Source organism: Patiria miniata, unplaced genomic scaffold, assembly GCF_015706575.1.
Source record: "Patiria miniata isolate m_02_andy unplaced genomic scaffold, ASM1570657v1 HiC_scaffold_21, whole genome shotgun sequence".
In the NCBI taxonomy this organism is placed as follows: Eukaryota; Metazoa; Echinodermata; class Asteroidea; order Valvatida; family Asterinidae; genus Patiria; species Patiria miniata.
This window is the reverse complement of record NW_024037060.1, coordinates 6,158,877-6,180,022: the sequence shown is the minus strand read 5'-3', so window position 1 is coordinate 6,180,022 and position 21,146 is coordinate 6,158,877. Positions and strand designations below refer to the sequence as shown.

At 39.8% G+C, this 21,146-nt stretch overlaps 1 protein-coding gene across 2 annotated transcripts; it reads left to right on the top strand.

Moving 5' to 3' along the window:
• The first annotated feature begins 1,276 nt into the window (after positions 1-1,276).
• Positions 1,277-20,858, top strand: LOC119729561 (metal transporter Nramp3-like). 2 transcript variants are annotated; one of them, XM_038202172.1, is made up of 18 exons: positions 1,277-1,441; positions 3,585-3,802; positions 6,518-6,640; positions 7,263-7,341; positions 10,491-10,638; positions 11,454-11,524; positions 11,771-11,838; positions 12,377-12,532; positions 13,571-13,640; positions 14,871-14,968; positions 15,257-15,346; positions 15,779-15,808; positions 16,678-16,898; positions 17,053-17,122; positions 18,332-18,412; positions 18,860-18,892; positions 19,835-19,943; positions 20,468-20,857. In XM_038202172.1, exons 2-18 carry the CDS (start codon positions 3,614-3,616, stop codon positions 20,527-20,529), a joined length of 1,698 nt encoding a protein of 565 aa, XP_038058100.1. In that variant the 5' UTR covers positions 1,277-1,441; positions 3,585-3,613; the 3' UTR covers positions 20,530-20,857. The 2 variants fall into 2 exon arrangements, with proteins under 2 accessions (XP_038058100.1, XP_038058099.1); XM_038202171.1 differs by lacking the exon at positions 1,277-1,441 and adding an exon at positions 3,204-3,351 and having other exon boundaries at positions 20,468-20,858.
• Positions 20,859-21,146: the final 288 nt, after the last annotated feature.

Below are 21,146 nucleotides of genomic sequence, written 5' to 3'. Positions count from 1 at the left end.
CACAGTTCCGGCACTGGCGGATGAATACGGCGAATGTTCACTGGGATGAGTGGGAAGCGCACAGTTCCGGCGATGATGCGGAGTGATAGGGTCAAAGGTCACACTTGACGTAAAGATGCGTGAAGCGGTTCACAGGGCTTGTGATGTTCACGGAACTATTTGTTCATACGCACAGCTACAAGAATGTGTGCACGATAGCGAAACAATGTTTAACAATATGAAGGTGATTCAAAGGTGTACATTGTTACGTGAACTGGCTGGGGGGGGGGGGGCTGATGATCACTCCCGTAGATCAAACTTTTGACAAAGTTATTGTAGTGACTTGCCTTGGTCACGCGATGGTGCGACGGGCTGGTCCCTGACCGGTCAACCGTGTGTACGGGTCGAGTAAGCTCGGTCGAGTCCCGGTGCGGTCGCGTCAAATCGGAGCTCGATCAGCTTTCACTCAGCTCCACGAAAAAGACGAAAAAAGTCCTCTGTCGCTATGATGCCGATGGTCGACTCGGGGCGAGGGGTTTTCTCTTGTCCGTGCTGTCCACAGCACGGTGTAGCGGTCCGCCTCAGCGCTGGCTCGGTGATGGCTTAGGCTTGGCCTCAGTCCGGCGATGACTCCGGGCTAGGCTACGCACGCAGCTGAGTTTCAGTTACGTTGCGTGCGGTGTGCAGTGGGCTTGGCGACGGTGGGTGTGCGGCATACAGTGTGTGATGTGGTGCGCTGAATCTACGCACGCGGCGAGTACACATATGGATATGTACAGTTCACACTGGCGATCACAGCGGAAACGTTGTTGTCGCGGAGACAATTTCTGCTGCTTTCCGGTAGTTTTCAGTTACTCTGCTTAGTTGAGAGTGATGGGTGTTCTCTGGCCTTTTTCACCACCGCTGCCACCATGAAGTGAGATGAATCAATGAAGAACTCAGAGGAGATTATTCTCAGGTTCTGTGCCACTGCAGCTTTATTCATCAGACATAATGTAAGAGTGAGCGCGGGCGAACTGTTCACCTAATGTGCTTGCGCGCATACAAAGTAGTGCTCATGAAGTATCACAACACCCCCCTTCATCTGCACACCATCGCATAGCGCGCAATATCAGTTTCTGTCCATCTATATTAGAAAACATGTTGAGCTATTTTGATGTTGTTGTGGATGATGGACATGTGTACCTAACATAGAGCTGTATAATGCTCTAAGGTACCTAATTAACCTCTCATTTTGTGTGAGCTAATGTGTTAAGGATTTCAGACTGGACTCAAGTCTATGGACTTATTTTATTATCCTTGCGTAACTTGGTTTACGATAATGCACGTGACATGTCATGCATGTGATGAACGTGAAATGCTCGCCACAAGCTGACACAGGAGCGTTGGCCATCTTTGACCTGTCCGCACTGTCCGCAATTGCTGCTGGGCTGAGTGTTCACACCGTCGCCTAATTCTCAAGGTAATGTTGGATTGTTATCAAATGTCACTGAAACGGTAGAGGAATTAGCATACTATGCCTAGCTCTACTGAGTGGAGCGTTGAACGGTTGTACCATGGAGAAATAAAACACATAATCTCGATCAAAATCTGTAGCAAAATCGCTACATCAGAGTGAAAAAAAATTCAGTCTGTGGGGAAGCATTGAGCGTCTGGCGTACTACAGAGCTTGCGATAGTAGTAGGCTAGTCCGAAAATTTGGGACTCTCAATACTGTGTATGAGAGTCCCAAAGCTTAAGGTATTGAAAACATGCAAAACAAGAAAATAGACTGGCACCTAAAACAACCAGTCCAACACAGCTTCAGTACTGCATCAATCAACCATGCCAAAAGAATTTAAGAAACATGTGGCATGAAGCGGGAACTAGTCTCAATTTACTACACATTTCTCCATAGTGAAGCCACCAGACTATTGACACTGAATGAAGAGGTCAGTCTTTTCAAATAGTTGGACCATGGTTGAATGTGCCAGTCTAGTATTTAGCCCCATTTTGAAATCAGTTGACTTCCCTCTCATGTGTAAAATATTGAAGAAAGTCTCCTTTAAAAATTGAATATGGTCTGCAAACTTGGTTGGTGAAATACTGAGGACATTTTCTTTGCCCCAGTGGAATTTTTGGAGAAATTTGCTGGCTAAACTGTGAGTAAAGTGGGCCTGATTTAGTTTTGCACGTTTCAGAGCACTCCAGAGCCCTGTCTGGTAGTAGGCCTACTGTACGGCCAGACGCAGTCGGGTTACGCCCCAACTATGGTATCGGTCCCAACTATAGTTGGGATCGTCCCAACTATAGTTAGGACGGTCCCAACTGTAGTTCCACAGTTTGGCTGGCCCAACTATAGTTGGGAGTCATCAAGGGGGCCCATCTATAGTTGGGCCACTCCTAGTCCGAGTAACTTGGACCCAACTTATCGCCTTTTTTAACATTTTGGACATGGTCTGGCGATCGCCAGACCATGTCCAAAATGTTAAAAAAGGCGATAAGTTGGGTCCAAGTTACTCGGACTAGGCCACTCCAATCTTTTTATTTTGCGGTGTCCCAACTATAGTTTACATTGATGTACAACTATAAAACGTTCCCTACAGCTCTGATACACGTCTGACTTTACTTGGGACCATTGAAATTAGCTATTGATGGGGCCAATCTATAGTTGGGCCACAGTGCAATATTTTAATTTTGCGGTCCCAACTATAGTTTACATTGATGTACAACTATAAAACATTCCCTACAGCTCTGAATGATACATGTCCGACTTTACTTGGGACCATTGACTTTAGCTATGGGTGGGGCCCATCTATAGCTGGGCCACAGCGTCCGGCGCAACTCCAGTCCTAACTATAGTTGGGCCGACCCAACTGCCGCACTATAGTTGGGACAGTCCCAACTATAGTTGGGACCGGTGCGATAGTTGGGGCGTAACAGTACCATGGAGGTAGCGGAGGGTACCGTAGTTCAACGCTCCACTCAGTAGAGCTAACTATGCCTAGGCTAGCCCAGGTTGGACTCCATCAGTCGTAATGCAATAAAGACGTCGTCCAACCTGGGCTAGCGCAGGCCTATATACACAGTACAATTTGGAGTAATTGCAGAATACCCCACCACTCGGAAATACACCCCTAAAATCCCCGGCTACGCGGTTGGAATCACTGGAATGTCAGACAAGTCGACCGTTGAGACAACTCGACCGTTGAGACAACTCGACCGTTGAGACAACTCGACTCGGGACAACTCGACCATTGAGACAGCTCGACTTAATGGAAATGTATACACGTGGAGCAGAAAAAGTTGCATGGCAGCACCGATCCCGGGCGCGGCGCGGCGCGGGCATACTCGATGTACAGAGGGTGCTCCGATCCGGTGGCCCTCGCGTCGGTATTACTCCTTATACTCCTGTTTAAAACACTATGAAACTTCACAAGTAAAACTTGGCACTGCCACAATTTGAATGAGTCTTGTGCTTAAAGAAAGCTTATTAAATTCGTATCCTAGATTTTGAAAGTGCTATACATGTAGAACTTCATTAAAAAAAATGATCTTGACATTTGGGTTTCCTTTTTTGACTCGCCCTGTATTACTATTAGTAATTTTTTCTCTAATGAATACAGAAGTTGCAGGAGTTGGACCGGCCAGCGTTATGGGAAGCCCAGAGGAGGCCAAGCCACTACTTAGTGACGAGTCCCAAGCAACATGCTACTTCCATAGCAGTGACGCTTCATCCGCAAACGGTGATGGCGTTCACCCCTGCACTATGGACATTGCGCTACAAGGCAATGATGAAGACACATCCAACCCAGGAACGATCGATATTCCGGAGACTGAAGGGGTATGAATGTTCACACAACATATTAAAGGAAATGTGTACATGTACAAGTTTACAACATTTGCTTTTGCTGCAAATTTCGAAAATAAATGGATTTGGAAGATTAGTATGTAATACTGAGCAAATATTGTTAAAATGACATGTTTCACGTTTTGGGTTTGTAGATGCTGGAAAAACCAAGAAAACTATTCATGTTCTTGTATGTAGTCTGGTTCCCTGACCCCACTTAAGATGAAACTGAGAATTTATAGACTTTTGGGAATTGTAAGGTCAGAGCATCAGTCTAGTAGGCTTGTAGTACCCCTTCACAGGTGTGTAATCAATTGCAAAGAAAACGCGGAATAACTAATTATGAAAAATTAGGAGCAGCTTTTGAAAAAAGCCACCTTTCTCCAACGCTGGTCAGCTGACCAGCATTGGAAAAATACACTTTTTCTTGAAAATGAAAGCACACCAGGAGCCACGAATTTACAGGATGCTTTAGACTGTCATTCCCTAGCAATCCAGTAAGGTATTTCGTGATAATTTGATCATTTCGTTTTGTGATGTTTGCAAATGTTGTATCTTCCCTTTAACCATATGTTAATGATGACTAACGATTATTGTCAATCAATCAATCAATCAATCAAAAGAAATTTATAAAGCGCCAAAATCAAAAAAAGTTTGCTGTAAGGCGCTGATGGAGCACCAAAAAGAAGAAAAATTATTGATGGTACGCCTCCTGAAAACAGATGAGCTTTCAGGAGTGTCTTTCAGGAGCAAAACTATCGTGACATTTCGGACAGTCCGATTTCAAAATTTAATAACAAAGCGGCATGTGAAAGAGCAAGGTCTATATTTCATTAACCCTCCTGCTATCTGAACAGTCACAGACAGTCAAAAAACAATTAATCCTCTTCCCCTGCCATGCCTTTTACACAAGCTAGTCACCAACAGTCAGATCATATTTCAAGCAAACACTGTGACCAGTCAAATTCAGTCAACAGACAAAAAAACAGGCAAGTGGTAGGCACAGCCGGCTTATCAATCACCTACAGTCAAAGCATATCAAGTTACATAAACAGTCACAGCTAGTCAATCTTTAACTGTCGAAAACAGTCACTTGATTGATTTTGACTGGCACAGATGTATGTTTTTATTGGAGGGTTAGTTATTGCACTGACTTCTTACCCAAAAGTGTTTGATTTTGACATACCAAGTTACATTTTAAAGTGCCCAGTTGTAATCATCATGGCCCAATTTCTTGTTGCAGCTAAGCCACAATCTTGCCTTAGCACATTGCCAAGTAAACCCTTACTCTCTGAGGGTAGTTTACTGCATGTCAGTTGGTTATGCCAATGCCCTCCAGCTGCAGTTTTTTGGCAGATAACAAGTCTTAACAGTGAAGGCTCCAATTGGCAGGAGTTGGAGGCCCTGGAGGGTGCCTGATACTGACCAGCTGGGGGCACTCACTTTGTTATCAGAGGACTCTCATTGTTCTCTGTGGCATGTATTGGAGTGCCTGTCCAGTTACCCTTGAAATGACATGGCAGATATTGGAGGGCCATGCAAAAAACATAGGAGATTTTCTTGAGGCACATATTGGCATGCATTGGAGGGTCAAGTAGGGTAAGGGTTAAGCCGTGTCCTAATTACTTGGTTACGGCTATAAATAACACACATGTCTATGGGAAGTGGCTGCATAGACCTGTGTGTAATTTCAAGCCGCAGCCAAGTAATTCGGACACGGCCTAAGAATCAGCTTGGATCCAGTCATAAGTCAGTTCAGATCACATGACATTTTGGCTAGAAACCCGTGCTTGGCCAATTTAGCAATGCCTGTGAATTAGGCCCAGAACTCCAGGCCTTGACACTTTATTAGGGTCCCGAACTTTATCTGGCGGTTTACCAAAAAAAAATTGGCAAATTGCAAAACAACCTCATCTGTCATTGAAGTTGACGCCATTGTTAACATTTAAGTCCTGAAACTCTGTTTGTTGATTGATGACTTGAAAACTGCAGCAAATACATTTTGTGGTGTGTGTAATCAATAAGCCCACAGTGTGTAGTTTTGAAAGGTATTCTCAATGCAAATTTGCAGATATTTCTGATCAGAATACAAAGTAAAAATTGTAAGGTAAAAGTTCTCACGGAACACATCCTTCGTAAGCCTGCAAATGCTGTGGTCGAATGCCATGGTCCAGTGGTTACGGTGTTGTGACTCATATATGAGGGTGTGTGGGTTCGAAGTCCAACCCTGCCAGGAACAGGGTGTTTGTGCCCTTGGGCAAGACACTTGTTCGACAATTGCCTCTCTCCACCCAGGAGGAGTACAAATGGGTTCCTGTGAGGGTAGAGGACCGAGTTTGTGCTGATATCGGCTGCCGCGTGGTCTGGTGGCCTGATGAACGGGGGAATAAAAGTGCCTTGAGATTGTTGATACGCTGGAGAGCGCTTAAGCATTACAATTTATTTTATTTATTACTTCCTCTAAAAGAGTTGTAAATTAATCACTTAGAACCTCAAAATTTCTGAAATTTCCATCTTTTGAGCTGAAATGTCTGAAATTCACGTTGTAATAACTAAAAAAACCCAAAATTAATGGGCACTTTCATGCATATAACAGATGGGCCTATTTAATCCCCATAAAAACGATATCAGATAGTGTGGGGTTCGCAGTTTCTTTAAAAAAATCTCTCCAGACCCGTTTCAGTGACTTTTTTTTCACTATATTTGCAGACTAAATTCAGCTTCCGTAAGTTGTGGGCCTTCACTGGGCCAGGGTTTCTGATGAGTATAGCCTATCTGGATCCTGGTAACATTGAGTCGGATCTGCAGTCTGGTGCAATTGCAGAATACAAAGTGAGTCCAGAAATAAATGATTTTTTTAATTGAAACTGTGCACATACATTTCACTGGTATTTTTGAGGGAGCTTGTGTTAAAGATAGGGTGGGCAGGGAGATTAGTAGTAGGTGATTTTGTTAAAGTCATCACAAGTTAAGAAAATGGCAGGAAAATTATAGAAAGGAAATTCAGTTGGAAGTATTAATAGAGGAGAAAACAAAATGTAGAACAAAAACACAGCTTGTTGAGTATAGAAAAGCTATCTGTAGACAAAAATGGGCCATTGTGTCTTGCCTTGGTACAATTCTGTCTGTAAAGAAACCAGTGGACTTGCTAATCACAGTGTTAAAGTTAAAAAAAATCAAGATTCAAATGCCTTTTATCACCAAAAAAAATTGCTACTCGCTAAGAGTAGAAACTCAAGCCAGGAACGAGTAGATGAAATACCACAAGTAGAACACCGAGTAGCAAACACTACTCACGAGTGCTCAAGTACTCGGGTTACTCGCCTAGCACTAGTCTTAATACTTGAGATTTCCCAAGTGTGACACCATGAATGTTTGGCCATTCTTAGTTTGTTTTAGTTTTCAGATATTTGTAATTTCACTAATATTTCTGATTATATTTGATTGCGTTCAGCTTCTGTGGGTGTTGTGGTGGTCTACAGTTCTTGGTCTGGTCCTGCAGCTGTTAGCAGCAAGATTAGGCAATGCAACGGGTGAGTCAAAAAATGATTAAATAAAAACAAAAAGTGCATTGTCCCTTTAACAATGAGTCAAAGTTTACTACGACATATTTTCCAGGGACGGGTGGACATTTTGATTGTGTTCTTGATTGCTCGGCATTCAGATATGAGGGTCAAAGGGCGAAGTCAGTCAAGCGGGTCAAGTGATTGTAACTCGTGATGTATGGCATGATTAGCTTGATGCAGATCTGTTATATTTTGGCTATTTGTGCATCTAACCCTGAAGCCTGTCAGAGATGGTCCTTTTTCAGTTGCTTTAGCATAAAGTGCTTGAAAGTCACAGTGGGCAATATAGAATATCATAAATCTCTTTGATTTACGATATTGATGTAGAGGGAATGCTTGAAATTGGCACATTAGTGCCCGCGTATTACTGCTTCAGAAATTCTACAAACCATTGTGCCAATTAAAGATATTTTATTGCAAACAGAGAGATTTCACACGTTTGTTGCGTGGATGTTGCGAACACGACTCACAACTTACTTGTACAATGTAGGTCGATTTGTAATTTACTTCAGTTCAGTTCAAAAGCGAAGTTAGCTGGGTAGGTTTTGTTTTCATGTGTTTGTTATTTGTGGTACGCCAGTGAATTGTAGAAAACTCTACAACTTAATTTACAGCAACGGGCATAGGAGTAAGGTTTTGTGACAGTTTTTAAAGCTTTATGGAAGCATTCATACTTAAGCTTAAAATGTTGCACTCTAAAAATGTTTCACCAAAAATGAAATAAAAGAAAATTCCAGGACACATTTGAATGTCAATAGATTGTGTAATTCTATGAAACCAGGATGTGTAATTTTGATATCGATTTTACATTTACATTCCCCTTTTCCCTTGTCATGCTTTTTTAATGGTCTCAACTGAGAATAGGCAATGTAAGTTGACTCCCTCATTTTTACAAACAGTTTGAGAGTAGAAAATCTTTTCTTCTCCCTTTATGCTCATACAGTACACAAATAGTTTGTTTCTTTGGCAATTTCCAAATACATATTTATTTTAAGGGAAGTCATTTAATAAAAAACAAGAAACGGGTTGTGTGGGACTCACTGTGCACACACAAAGATCAAATATAGTCAGTTATCGAAACCAATTGACAGCAATAACCTTTGTACTAAAGCAAGGATTAAAATAAACCACAACGCCCAAAGTTAAATGTTTTTGTGCAAAGTGAATAGTGCATAAACAGCTGTGAGAAATAATTCAAAGTCAGTCTTGTCAATACATGTACAAAGAAATTTTGGTAAAAGTGTAAACCGAGGAATACAAATTAGTTACAACATATTTGTTTTTGCCACAATAAAATTACAGGTTTTGGTTAAAAAAAAGGTTAGCTTGGAAAAAAAATGAATACATGTGCATGGCCTTTGCTTTTTTTGCGTAAGTTTGACTCTCTCAAAAATATGACAATGTACAAGTGAAGAGAATTCAGTAAAAAACACACACCAGGTTTTTGTTAAAAAAAATTATCTTGGAAGACAAATGCTTACATGAAGTCTTGTCTTTGGTTTGTTTTGTGCTATTGTAACTCTCTCCAAAAATGCCAATGTAGAAGTAAAATCAGTAAACTAGGCTATGGGATGATTTCATGAACATTTTTCCAGCAATTTGTGTCTAAACAAAGTTTGAGGAGTAGGTACCGGTACTTTCACAAAGTTACTAGTATTTTTACATAATTTTACATAAATCTTTGGTTTGTTTTATGCTATTTTAACTCTCTCCAAAAACGCCAATGTAGAAGTAAAATCAGTAAACTTTTGGATGATTTCATGAACATTTTTCCAGCAATTTGTGTCTAAACAAAGTTTGAGGAGTAGGTACTTTCACACAGTTACTAGCATTTTATTACATAATTTTTCTGGTTTTGTAACAGTTACACAAAAGGCAAGGTCAAACAGGAAGCCATGTGACCATCCTTAGATAAGTTTTCAGTAGTACACTGTGCACGTAAGCTGTAAACAAGGCCACATTCATCCAGGATGTTACGTTGCATAAATGTACATTTTGTTTTGGTGAGACACGATATCAACATCTGATCACATGCACATATTCATCATTTCCGTCGTGATTGGGATCATGATTAATTTTGTTTGTTATGATGTTTGGCATTGTTTCATTTCAACATGCAAAATACATGTTCATGAGTACTGTATGGCAATTAAAGCTGGCAATATTTTTTTATAAAAAAAAAAAATAAAAAAAATAATAAATTTGAAAAATAATTAAGCTGCTGCAAACTGACTGGACTAACCTGAAATATAAAAATCAAAAAGTCAGAGAGGCCTGATATATTTGGTCTTTAGCAAAGACTTCTTCAGAGGCAAATGACAACAAACATGCAGGGGTCATGCACGTAGACAGCGTTGTAAGAACAAACACAAAGGAGTGATGGGGGGGCAGACAGTGGATGAAAGGGGATTAGGGAACAAAGGAGTGTGGTGGGAGTGGGGAACATTCATACATTTCTAATTTCCTATTTATTAAATCCTGTTTTTCTTTTTCTAAGCAGAAAAAGGAACTATGACTTCACGTAGTGTAGGTTTTAATCATGCCTATACTCTGTGTGCTTTTTGCATTTTATATTTTGTGAGATCAGGATTCAGGAATAAAAAATGGAATGGTTACAAAAATGGTGTTACAAATTTTGTATATTTTTTTTCTATTTGGTGGCAAAATGTTATATAGGTATAGTTACAGATGTACACTTCTCATGAAAATGGACACTACACATGGGCATAGTCTTTGGGATTGGGACTACAGTAATTCTAAGTTGTGTATGTGTTATTTGTTTTCAAATTCACAGAATTATGTTTTCAAGCAATTATAATTTCATCACAGCGGAAAAAAAAACAGAAAAATACCCAAATACGACAGAATTAAAATGTCAGTGGAAAGTCTTGTTTTGCGAATAAAAAAAATTAAAAAAAATACAAATAGTTTTGTCTGCTACCTTTAACAAATTGTAGTCAATTCAACCACTCTCTTTTGAATTATGCAACAAGTCATCATACGACAGGAAGATACACCATTGAGAATATCTTGCACCTTCTGTATTCTGTTATTCAGCGGCAGATCCAGGCGATTTAATTCAAGGGCAAATTTTTTTCTCGGTAATCATTCGACAGGTCGTCACATGGCAGAGATATGCTATCAGGAATATCCCACCTTCCCTCGTGTCCTACTATGGATCATGATGGAGATTGCTATCATAGGATCGGACATTCAAGAAGTGATTGGTTCAGCGATAGCGATCAATCTCCTCTCCAACAACTTGTGAGTCCTGCCGGTCCCCTTAACAGCCTGATGGGTGTCTAGATCACCCTGTCCCTAGACCCTTGGCTATTTAAGCACCCCATTTTCTTACATGCTAAAATGCAGAAAATGTGAGCAATTAATCTTGGATGTCCTATTTTTCAACTCGGGGCAAATTTGGACTATCAATTTTGCAAATGCAGATGAGGTCCTCCCTGTACAATGCAAAACAAACATCCGAAAAATAAATTCTGCCGAATATTTCAGTCTGGGGAAATTTCCATGATGAGTTCAGGATGAACTTTTGGAATTTTTTTTTTTTTACATTAGATCGACAAGTGGCTATCATTTCCCCAAAGGAATAGAAGGAGAAAGCAACCCATTGCTATAGGTGCCGTTAGTAAGCTCAAAAGAGTAGAAAAAAACCTGTGTAATTACCTACATTGTAATTCAGAAGTCGGCACGTGTTCAAAGTCGTCTTTCAGTAACTGCTTAAGGGCGTGCAGGGTGCAGTTCTGAAGGGTGCTATTTATTGAAAAGTGAGTACTTGAGCACCGGCAGCTGCTTGAAATCGCTATACCGAACGATTGTTATTACGAACAATTTCTATGGATCCCGCGATGTTCATTATAGCGACTGCCGCTGTATAGAATTGCATCCATGAGTATTTTTTGATTGACAAACACAGAGTATCGGTTGTGGAGAAAATCACCCAAAAAAAAAAAAATTCAAACCAGATGTAACTTTGGCATCACATACGTTTTTTTGGGTCAAAATTATATATAGCTTTCTATATTTTTCTCAATTGCATCTTATTCTCATTCCTACTTGGTCAGGATTCCTATTTGGGCAGGTTGTCTGATCACCGGTGTTGACACGTTCACATTCCTGCTTCTTGAGAACGCTGGTAAGAATATTTTAAGAAATAATCTGAATAATAAAGGGAAGAAAATAACCCAGTAAAAGGAGTTAATATACTATTAATATGACTACTATATAAGTTTTTTGTTTTATTAGATTTTTTGTAATATTTTATTTTTCGAAGTGATTTTCATGTACTTGTACAGGGTTTATTCCTGGTATTGATCAAAATATGATTTCTATTTTCAAAATCGTCACAAAATTTGAAAAGTCGTTGTTTTTCTTTTGTCAGGTCTGAGGAAGTTGGAAGCGTTCTTTGGAGTTCTTTTGATGACCATGGGAATCTCGTTTCTCTATATGGTATGTCGGTAATAATAATAATCTTAGAATATTTCAAGAAAGCCAACCCGTACATTTCACTGCAATCAGAGGTTGAATCATAACTGATATCTGTGGTGAGGAGTGGTCTCACATGAAATTACTTGTCCAAATATTGGGGCGTATAATGTTAAGATTTCAAATCAGAAATCTGCTGAGGCAGAATTGTGATTCATTTGACAAGTTTGCTACATTGAAAAAGGTTTAAAAAGTTATTACAGAAAAATATACAACCTCAACATAAGTTACAATTCTTATCACCTGAGAAACTACTAGACCATTATCATGTTGCGGCCATTTGGACGTTTCCCATTCAAATCAAGGTAACCAAAGCGAGGCTGGGAGGAAAAATAGTCTGGTTCCGTTTTGCACAGAAAAACTTTCATTCAGTGCTGTTAATGGATGCCAGGAACATGACTGAAATGGTGGCAGCATGATAAACGGCCCTTGCTCACGGCAAGGGTCCCTAATAGTGTATCATTATGTTTCCAATATAAAACCCCTTTTTTTTTTTTTGCAGTACATCACGGTGAAGCCAGACCAAGTGGCTATCCTAGAAGGCATAGCTATCCCATGGTGCTCCAATTGTAGCTCGGCGGCCATACAGCAAGCTGTGGGCATTGTGGGAGCTGTCATTATGCCTCACAATATCTACCTGCATTCTGCTCTAGTATTGGTAAGCCAGGCTAGGTGGACTAAAATGTTCAAAGATTTTGCTACACCTCTGACTGTCACTTGTGCATTAGACTTGCTTTAAGCCTCCCTTGGGCACAAAAAGTCAACTTTGCAAGAATCAGGGGGCTAGTCTAAATGTTTTGTACTTATCTCACTGATTTGCTCACTGACGCAATGACTAATGTTCACTTGCGAATTAGACTTGTTTAGGCCTCACCTTGACCCCCTAAAAATAGACTCAGCTTGAGTGGCTAGTGCTAAAAGGTCGCCTCTCACCACTTTGGCCCGGGTTCGATTCCCAGCTCGGACCACATATGAGTAGAGTTATTCTTTGATTCTCATGCTGTGCCACAAGGGTTTTTCTCCGGGTTTTTCGCAAAATTTAACACTTGCGATCTCTGGCTGTGCTCCGTGGTCAGATATGCGTTGTATGGCTTCTGCCAAAGGTGCCTTTACATGCCTTCTGCTCGACCTCGTTGCAGCCACGTCCTTTGCAATTCTGCTTCTCGGCTGCGAGTAAGGATGATTAGCCCCCCCCCCCAATATCTCTATTGTGATTACTAGACACCCTTAGACCAATTTCACTTGCTGACTAGGACGTTTGTCAAAAAAAGGCCAAATTTTGTGATGGATGTACTCGTACAGCTCCAGTTGTTATAAAAATCACGGGGCAAACTTTTGTTTATATTGTCAAAGCTTCGTCATTTTACATCTGAAGGATATTTCCCCAAAACTGCATCACATATTTTGTTTTTATGAACACTATTAACAACTCGGAGATGTTGACTCTCTCTGTTTGGCACAACTATATGTCTGTAACTGGTACATTGTTGCACAGTCATTGATGAGTCTCAATTTCTGTAATACTCTTCCCATTTTAGACTTTTCATCCCAAAGAAAGAGATTTCAGACATTTTGGGGTTCCTACTGGGAAATCAGTTGAAATAAATTCAAAATCTATTTTTTACACAGAAATTGTACGGCGTTTCCAAGACTTCTCATTAAAATGACCAAAGACTGTTTTATTTTTTTCCGACAGTCCCGCAAAGTGCTCCACAAAAGGAAAGACAAAGTGAGAGAGGCGAATAAGTACTACTCCATTGAATCAGGTCGGTGCGGTGGTTCTTTACTCGTCTTTCACTACTCAAGGGCAGATCCAGAACACAATTGGGGGGGGGGGGCCCCCAAAAAATATTTTGTGTCTCCCAAAAAGTGGGTCAAAAAATTACGGCATTTTTTGGATTCTCGATGCTCTTTGGTGTGATCTGAGGCAATTTCTGACCACTTTAGCCATTGTTTTTTGAGGAAAAGATGGTGGTGTACTCATTGCCTGCCTTTATTGCGACGTCACTTAAAAAAAAAACCAATTGGTTTCATTTTTTTTGGGGGGGGGGGGGGGGCCCATGGCCCCCTTTGGCCCCCCCCGGATCCGCCCTTGTCACTACTGATAACCCAGGTTCGATTCCTGCTCGGGCCAATGTGTGGATTGGTAAAATATGTTGACGACTACGGAGGGCTGCCACTTGAAAACTAGAGGGGGGGGGGGGACTGAATACAGTTTGACATTAGGTAGCGTTCTTAATAGAATCTTGTATAAATGCCAATGTTTATAAGGTACATACTCCCTTTTTACAATTAACTTAAAACTAAACTTACATCCAATGGATCCAGTGGCCTCCTCCTGTGGTCATAAAGAGTTCTTTTATGGGTGGGGGGCGGGCTTTATTCTCCCCCTCCTCTTTCTCCAGGAAATTTCGACTTGTGAAATTTGATAATTGAAATTTTTATATTTATTTCAAAGTATTACTTAATTTTGAAGTTATTTTTTATGCTAATGACCTTTTACCGAGAACTCCCCCCTGCCTTTGTGCTTCTTGAAGCGGCATGTCAAATCGTAACGTTCTTTTGCCGGGAATAAACTTGGCTTTACCTACTCACTTCAGTGGGACGTTAACGTCGTTTGGCTGGGGGAAAAAACTATGAAAAGCCTCATTCCATCTGTCTCATCCTTGAGACAAAATATATATCAAATGAAAGATATTTCCATGCTCTATCAATTACCCGAAAAATCTGAATTTGACCTTTTGACCCATGTTTTGCCCACAGAACCTTCTTCCAAGCACCCAACGGTTTTGTTGGATTGTATCCTGACTGTCTTTTTCCGCCACTTTTTAAGCAAAATTTTCTTCCTTCAACCCGCATAGTAAAGGTTAAAACCAGAGTGAAAACAGCTTCTTTTATTCAGTCAGGATAGAAAGGAAATGTGAGGAAGCATAACAAATTTCATCGTGTTGAAATTCACATTTTTTTATTCTTTCAATAATTTGTTTGCTTGACAGCCATCGCGTTGTTCATGTCGTTCCTGATCAACCTGTTTGTGGTAGCGGTGTTTGCGTCCGCATTCTACGGCAAACCTAACCCCAGTCTCAAAGCTGCTGTAAGTATTTTAGACAGCACAGAACCGTACTGACACTGAAAAATATAAAAAAAAATAGTCCTAGAGTGTTTCTGAAATTATACTTTATTTTTAAATGAACTGCCAATGACGGGCTGGGTAGCTCAGTTGGTAGAGCACTGGAACGGTAATCTGGAGGTCGTTCCAAAGTAATTTCTTTGTTCAACTTTTAAAAAAACTTTATTTTAAATGAATTAAAATGGGTGCCCAAACTCTATTAATGTTTTAACAAGTTATTGTTTTTCTATTTTCTTTTTTTCTTCCCGAAAGGGTGGTTGGATTCAAGACAGATATGGTGAAGTCTTGAAAATTATCTGGGGTGTCGGCTTGCTAGCTGCAGGTCAAAGTTCAACTATGACGGTAAGGACGGATTTACCTGTATCAAGGTTTTATCATTTGTTTTCACTGAATTTAATGTTTTTTTGGCGGTGGTTTGGGTCAAGCACGAGACAGACTACTTGACCAGCACACCTGCACACAGATTCTTGTTTAATAATGGGTTTGGGGAAACCATGCTTGAATGATAGTTATCACAAGAGCCAAAAATGTCTGCTTGCAAAGCTTATTTGTTTGTGCCTAAAACAAAAAATCCTTTTTGGCAGAAAGTTGCAGACGTCCAGGAAAGGACAAAAGTAAGGTGTTTTTTTTGGATTAAACATACAATTTACAAATTTATTGACAAAAAAAGGACAATTTGTTTAAGAGCAGGGGGAACTCCACTTTAATATCGGACAATTTCTAAAATGTTCTTATTTGCTGGGTTTTTTTTCTTCTCTCCTTTGTTTTCTGCAGGGAACTTATGCTGGACAATTTGTTATGGAGGTAAGTGAACATTATTTGCTTTATTTGCATTCCTGGTTGTTTTGTTGAGCAGTGCCAGACAAAATAAGCTTCAAGGTTTCAAATCGATCAAATATCAATCTCCCAATTTTCAGTGAGAATTAACTGCTACATATTTGAACTTGAGATTGAAGCTGATTTCGGAGTTGAAGGCCCATACAATCCTCGATTTCATGTTTTTGAAAGAATTCAAAAGGTGGCCATCACTTGACACCCTGAGCACAAACCTACGGGACTGGTCTGAAAAATTCGAAGTGTTTTCTCAGTAAAAATGCGTCAATATTGTCCCTGCTCAATTTGACTTTTCAGGAAATGTTATCGCTTTGTGATGGCTGATGGGTAATTGCAGGGAAAACTTAGTAATGCCCATGTTTGGAATGCTTTCCCGTGTTTTTTTGCACTACGGCACTCAAAATAAACATGTTTATGAAGATGGTGGGCAATTCCACGGTTACTCACATTACATTTGCGTAACGTGAGTAACTGATTTTGTGCGTCTTGTTTATCATACATAACACATTTTTCTGGTTGTCATCTTTGGTGCTTAGGTAGGTCTAGGTCTACGCTATCTACCATGGGGATGATGGGGATAACAGTTATTAAACCTTATCAGTAAGGTAATTGCAGCCCAAGGAAACTCAAAAGTACATCAAAAATGTAATGTGAGTAACCCTGGAATTGCTCTGCTGATTTATCAGCTCAGTTGATGTTTCACTTTTGAGAAAAGAGCGAAAAACTTTGTATGATTTCTTCGTGTGAAATCTGAACAGTTTTAAAGTTAAACTTTGTGTACATGTAGTTCGATGATTGAACGTTAATTCTGTTAAGAAGTTTATTTCTTGTCATTTCAGGGCTTTTTGAAGATTCGTTGGCCCAAATGGCGTCGCGTCTTACTGACCCGTTCCATCGCCATCGTGCCCACTATATTTGTGTCGGTGTTTGCCGTGGGGACGCTGGACGTCTTGGATAACCTCCTGAATGTCCTCCAGAGTATACAGCTGCCGTTTGCGTTGATTCCTGTCCTTCATTTCACCAGCAGCACACGAATCATGGGAGACTTCAAGAACGGCAGGTAAAGGAATAAACAAAACTTGCTGTGATTCATTCAGTTCAGTTTTAGTTCAATTCAGTGGTGGTTTATTGATTAAAAATCCACATTTCATGAGACAACACCCAATCACAGGTGGATTACAATTGTTTGTGCTTGTGTTTTTTTTCCTCCACAGAATCACCAAATTTGTTGTATGGTGTTTGGGCATTTCTGTCATGGGCATCAATTTTTATCTGGTTTATCAAGTAAGTTTCGAAGTAATGTTTGTGTACAGGGTGAGTCAATAAAATCGGAACCCAAATGTCGGGACCATTGTTTTAGTGAAGTTCTGCATGTAGCACTTTCAAAATCTAGGATATGAAAGTCAAATTCATAAGCTTTCTTTTAGTACAAGAATCATTCAAATCACTCATGTAATTTTCAAGTTACAGAATTTTAAACACAATCACCATTTTAAAGTTCTGTCCATGGATAACAAAAAGGTAAGTGTTCTTTCAGCAAAATGAAACAAATCACATAAGGATGTGTGTGCATTGATTTCGTTTTGCTGAAAGAACGCACGCCTTTTTTGTGATCCGTGGACAGAACTCTAAAATGGTAGTTGTGTTTAAAATTCCGTAACTTGAAAAGTACATGATTGATTTGAATGATTCTTGTACTAAAACAAAGCTTAGGAATTGGGCCTTTATATCCTAGATATTTAAAGTGCTACATGCAGAACTTCACTAAAACAATGGTCCCGATATTAGGGTTTTGCTTTTTGACTCGCCCTGTATAATAGTGTTTCATGGTAGTTATTTTGAATTTTTTTTTTCTTTTCTTATATATATCACCAAAGGGGAAGATGTGCTGAAACGCCAGCAAGATTCACAAAAACGTGAGCTCTGATTGGCAATTCAAACGGTTCACTGTTGCTCAGGTTATAAGACGAACAAAAGAGTAAATTCGATACAGGGTCTTAAGTTTGCACATTTCAGATGACGTCATGTGACCCATGATGACGTAATCATGACGTCACTCTTCGGGACACAAACTCACTAGAGGGTCTTTACATAAGTTAAGTTTTATTAGAATACGACTTTGTTTTAAGTTCAAAACGGCAGGCCGAATAAACGTGTAAAAAGAAGAAAAAAGAAAAAAAAAAATCTGATCAAAAACAAAGCTTTTCCGCTTTCAAGCGCAAAAGCAAAAAAGGAAATAGAGACGAGTGCAAATGTGAGAGAAGCTATCACAAGGAAGGACCAATAAAAACGAAGTGCTTGAGCATCTGAGATTTAACGAAAACTAAAAAGTTTTAGTGCTAAAAAACCCCCAAGCATTCCAGTGGATTTGGCACGTTTTGGAAAAAGTTGTCATGATGAAGACATGTAGAATTGTAGGAGGGGGCGTTGTGAAATTTATGGAGACTATTGAAAACTCACCTGTTTTTTTTTAAATGTCGGATATATTTTCAGGAGATAGAGGATACCCCAGCCTGGGTTTACGTGGTCGTCAGTCTGGTTGGTGCCGTGTATGCATTCTTTGTTGGCTATTTGGTGAGCTTATCTATGATCTGTCTTTTTTTTCTGTTGATTCTTGTTTAAACTGCCTTGGTGCTTTGGAATAAAATGGTCAATTTTGTCAGCACTGTTCAAAGACAACATGGACTGGGGGGGGGGGGGGGAAGTGGAAAAAATCTAGCGGCAACAAAATATTAGGTTTTGCCCATCACCAACTCGGTGTAGAGGAAGTGGCAAAGTATCTTTTCATGTCATTTTAGATCAGTGCTTGTGATTGGAATCGGTGAAAAAAAAATAGAAAAACATCCAAAATGCAAATTGTCGCACAGGGTTACAAGTCTTCTTTTGTGGATTTGAAAACAAATTTTTAGGGAAATTTATGAGCAAATTCCATGCTCGTAATGCTTTTCATGTATCACTTTCAGATAACAGAATAACAACATAAAAATAATTTTAATTCCCGCCTTTATTTTGTTCGTACAGGCAATTGGGACTAAAAATGTCTACAGAATAAAGGTAAGGCCAATCTTGTTGGGTTTTTTTGGTTTCAAATCACGGCATTTAACCATTTTTTTAATCATTACACGCTGAGGTTATCTGCGCTATTGAGAAATTATTGAGGCATTGTACTTTTTTCCTGTTTATGTATAGGTGGTTTGTATCATCAGTATCCATAAATTCAAATTTGTGTCCAAGCGTGTTTGAATTTCCTCCCCATTGTTTCTATGTTTTCAATCTCTTCATTTTTAGTTCAATTCAGGAAGCAATCTTTCCTTGGATCAGCTGATTTCCATTTTTCACTTCACACTTTAAGGGAATATACAACATTTGAAAACATAAAAAAAACTTTTCCAAATTAGCATGAAATACTTTACTGGACTGTTAGTGAATGACAGTCTAAAGCATCCTGTAAAATCATGGCTCCTGGTGTGCTGGTGTTTTCAAGAAAAGTTGTATTTTAGTATCAAAGCTGGTCGGCCGGCCAGCGTTTGACAAAAAGAGGCTTTTTTCAAATACTACTCCGAATTGATTATATTGATCCACTTTTTCTTTGCAATCGATAACAAACCTTGGAATGGGTGCAAGCCAGCTAGACAGTTCAGTGACCTTCCCTGACGTCAACAAATTGCTCCGTTTCATCGTAAGTGGGGTCAGGGAACCAGACTACAATAACGTGATTATTTTTTCTTGTTTTTTTCCAGCATCTACGAACACAAAACTTCCAAAAAGTCAATGAAACAATATTTGCTGTGCAATACTACCCCCCCCCCCCATCCATCCATTTCTGAAAATTACGGCAAAAAAATGTTGTATATTCCCTTGTAAGCCATTAAAAATTAAACGAAAAAAAAAACACTGCGTAAAGTCTTTTAAAGCTTTGAATTTCGTCCTTTTTTTTGGGGGGGGGGGTACTTTCCTGTTACATTGCCTGTCATTTTTGTTGCGTCTGATCTACAGTACCGTCTACTAAGTTGGCTGAAGCGTACGCCAGAGGTCAGCGTTGGTGAATGGACGTCAAGCAGGCCAATATATGCACAGACACTGGCTGTTGAAGGCTGCTGTGAAGGTAAGCTCTGGAAAATAACAAAATATATGTCTTTTTTTTCTCCATTTATTTTGCCTTTGAGTAAGACTGCTAGGGTTGATACCACAAGCCTTGTAACTTGTACAATTGTCTTCTTCAGTGTTTTTTTTTAATTTTATACGACAAATTGTAAAGCACAGTTGTAGTACGTTTTTGTCAATTTTGTGGACATTTCGTGAATTGCACAAATACAAATAAAGACTGGGGGGAGGGGGTGGAACACTTCCAGAAAATGCTCAAGCAAAATCTCATGCGAACTGTGGCATTTCCTAATCTTTAATATTTGCTAAGACAATCTTGAAGGAATAATTAAGCTCACTTTCAATACCAAGGGGGGGGGGAATGTTGTTTTTTTTCTTCCAGTTTACAAAAACTTTTGTCTATTTTACTGTGAAATGTGGTAGCATTGTTCATGATAAAATCGGCCTAAGGTAACCTCTCCATTTTCAAAACAAGAGTCAGAATCTTTTAATATTATCCCAATGTTCCTTTTATCTTTACTACAGCGACAGTAGAAACCTATACCCCTATCACCCAACCCTCCGCTCCGCCGCTCTACATGATCTAAGCCATGATGGCCTTGGCACAAGGCTACCGTTACTGGGACGCTACAAAGCTTGCTTCACCTTTCGTGACCCGTTCGGAGCTCTTACTAACCGATGGGCGATGAGCGCTCAGGCATGGAAGCATGCCAGTAATAGCTACCACAATTGTCACCTTGATCTCAAAATGGGATTGGTGTGTACCGGTATATGTTAAGCAGTTGCTGCTGCTTTGCACATGTTCATGAAGAATTTGTTAAAGGGAAGATACAACATTTGCAAACATCAACAAAACGAAATGATCAAATTATTACGAAATACCGTACTAGATTGTTAGGGAATGACAGTCTAAATAATCCTGTAAAATCGTGGCTCCTGGTGTACTGTCATTTTCAAGGAAAATGGTATTTTGGCAATGCTGGTCGGCCGACCAGCGTTGGAGATTACTGGCTTGTTTCAAAAACTGCTCCTAATTGTTCATGATAAGTTATTGCGCGTTTTCTTTGCAGTTGATTACACACCTGTGAAGGGGTACAAGCCTGCTAGACTGATTCTCTGACCTTACAGTTCTCCAAAGTCTATAAATTGCTCTGTTTCATCTACAAGCCCAAAACGTGAAACAAGTCATTTCAACAATTTTTGC

Bases quoted from the DNA above. Each gene is read 5' to 3' on its own strand.
- LOC119729561 (XM_038202171.1), top strand. From the start codon at position 3,234: ATGGAAATGTATACACGTGGAGCAGAAAAAGTTGCATGGCAGCACCGA. The intron at 15,809-16,677 runs GTAAGTGAACAT...TTGTCATTTCAG, and splicing joins CTGGACAATTTGTTATGGAG to GGCTTTTTGAAGATTCGTTG. The intron at 16,899-17,052 runs GTAAAGGAATAA...TTTCCTCCACAG, and splicing joins GGAGACTTCAAGAACGGCAG to AATCACCAAATTTGTTGTAT.